This window comes from Myotis brandtii, unplaced genomic scaffold, assembly GCF_000412655.1.
Source record: "Myotis brandtii unplaced genomic scaffold, ASM41265v1 scaffold339, whole genome shotgun sequence".
Lineage (NCBI taxonomy): Eukaryota > Metazoa > Chordata > Mammalia > Chiroptera > Vespertilionidae > Myotis > Myotis brandtii.
The window spans coordinates 1,707,031-1,709,479 of NW_005363061.1; the positions used below are offsets into that span (position 1 = coordinate 1,707,031).

General features: G+C 55.7%; 1 protein-coding gene across 1 annotated transcript in view; it reads left to right on the top strand.

Moving 5' to 3' along the window:
* RPS19BP1 (ribosomal protein S19 binding protein 1) overlaps nt 1-2,449 on the top strand; it is a gene marked incomplete at its 5' end in the record, with an annotated part of 27,642 nt that overhangs the window by 24,132 nt on the left and 1,061 nt on the right. Inside the window, one exon of the mRNA XM_005871382.2 lies at nt 1-94. Coding sequence (XP_005871444.2) covers nt 1-94 — 94 coding nt within the window. The remainder of the gene's footprint in view (nt 95-2,449) is intronic.

Consider the following 2,449-nt stretch of genomic DNA (forward strand, 5'->3'; position numbering starts at 1 on the left):
GGGGCTCCGGGGAAGCGGGCCGCGAAGGCGAAGGCGACCCAGGCCGGGAAGCTGCGGAACTCGGCGAAAGGAAAAGTGCCCAAGTCGGCGCTGGGTAAGGTCGGGAAGGGGCCGGGCTGGAGACGCGGGTCAGGCGTTCGTTCCGAGGGCACCTCCATGAGCCACGCGCGGAGCGGAGTCCCGGGGGGACGGAGGAGTGAAACACAAGGCCCAGGGCGCTTGGTCCACAGCCCCGGGTGGGGGGAGGCAGCAAAGAGTTTCAAAGCCAACTCGGTGTGAGGAGGGCTTTGAAGATGGTGCCCCGAGAGGGACTGCGAATAAAAGACTAAGACCTCCGAGGGAGCGGCGCGGGAAGAGTCTTCTAGAGAGAACGGCACAGGCAGGGGCAGAAGGCAGTGTGCTGCCTTTGGAAATCGGGAAGAAAGAAGCCTGGAGAAGGCGACCTGCAGTGAACGGGGGTCGGAGGTGGCGCATGTCACGGTGACCAGTGGGCGTGCGGGGGCTGAACCCCGTGCGGCGTTCACTCCTGTAACCATCGCTGCAGCCTGTGCGGTGGGTGCGGGTGGTGCGGGTGGCAGCCCTGCGCTTACCTCCCCGTTCAGGTGACGGGCGCTGTGGCCTGGCAGTGGAGAGGGTGCAGAGGAGAGACCTGTGCAGGGGGAGCTGTGCTGGGGGAGCGCTGATGGGCTTCAGTGGTGAATTGGAGGGAGAGGGAGACACCTGAAGGGAGCCGGGTCTCTTCTAGGTCAGTGGTTCTCAACCTTGGCTGCACATTAGAATCACCTGGGAATCTTTTTAAAATCCTGATTTCCGAGCCTCATCCTCCAGAAATTCTGTTTCTTTGTTATGGGGTGGGGCCACAACATTAGTAACAAAGAAACAGAATTTCCGGAGGATGAGGCTCGGAAATCAGGATTTTAAAAAGATTCCCAGGTGATTCTAATGTGCCGCCAAGGTTGAGAACCACTGTTCTAGAGCATCGTGGGGGGATGGGGTGCCACTTAAGGAGATAGAGACTTGGGGACCGGCAGGATGGTGGGAGGGAGGATATGTGCCAGGACTTGGGGAGCTCCTCGAGTCCCTGAACCTGGGCCTGGTGCATAAAAGGTTTCAAGTGTTTGTTCAAAGGACAATGAAATCCAGGGAGGGAACAGCCCGAGCAAAAGTGTGGAGGCAGAAAAGGGAGGCCCATTTGAGCAGCAGTGATGTTGGTGTGAAGGGCAGAGGGCACAGGTGGCCCCAGCCAGCCCAGACCTCATCCCATAATCGGTACATCATTGACGGGCGAGGGGACTCTCAAGCCTCAATGGCCGATCTGAAAAGCACCTCTGTGGCTGCCGCTCCTGGGAACTACGTACATCTCTGCCTGAATGACTGTGAAAGCCTCCTAACTGGTCTCTCACCTTCCACTCCCCCCTCCGCAAAACGGCCAACGTGATCCTACAGAATCGTGTCAGACCTTTCTCTCCTCTGCCCCACACCTTCCTGTGAAGGCCGAGTTCTCAGGGTGCCTAATGAGGCCCACCTGGCCCGCCCCTTCTGCTGCTCTCTCCCCTTCCAGCCATTTCTCACACCTCTGCTTCAGGGCCTTCGCACTGGCTGTTTCTCTATCTAGATTCTAGAATGATCTTCCCCCACATACTACACTCTCCCTTGAGTCTTTGCTCAAACATCATTTCATTGAGGCTTTTTCAGACCCTCGGGTTTAGACCTGCATCCTTTTCCTGGCTGGGTAGCTCAGCTGGTTAGAGCATCGTCCCAATATGCCCAGGTTGCAGGTTCAGTCCCCAGTCGGTGTGCATGCATAAGGCACCCAATTGATGTTTCTCTCTCCCTCCTGTCATCTCTCTCTAAAAACATCTTCATGTGAGGGTTAAAAAGAAAAAAGTTAGCCTTTGGCCGGTGTGGCTCAGTGATTAAAGCATCAGCCCATGGACTGAAGGGTCACCGGTTCGATTCCCAGTCAAGGGCACATACCTGGGTTGCAGGTTCGATCCCCGGCCCCCACTGGGGGTGAGTGAGGAAGGCAACCAATTGATGTGTGTCTCTCACATCAGTGTTTCTATCTCCCCCTCTCTCCCTCCTCTCTTCCTCCCTCCCTCTCTCCCTCTCTCCCTTTCTCTCAAGTCAGTCAATAAAAAAAGAATGCAACCCTCCATCCCTGATTCCTGTTTACTATTCTGTTTTTCTCCATTACATGTATCACCTTCTAAAATACTGTTTACCACCTCTTCCCACTGGCCTGTATCCTCCACGAGGGCAGGAGGCTTTGCCTGTCGGTGTCCTGCTGTGTGCTCTGCACCTAGAACAGTGCCTGGCACACAGTTAAGCACTTGGGACATACTTGTTGCATAAGTCACTTGAGCATCTGGGAGCCAAGAGGTCTTTCAGCAGGATCTGTGTGGAGAGTGGGTTTGACAGAAAAGAGCCCAGGCCATTACAGTAATTG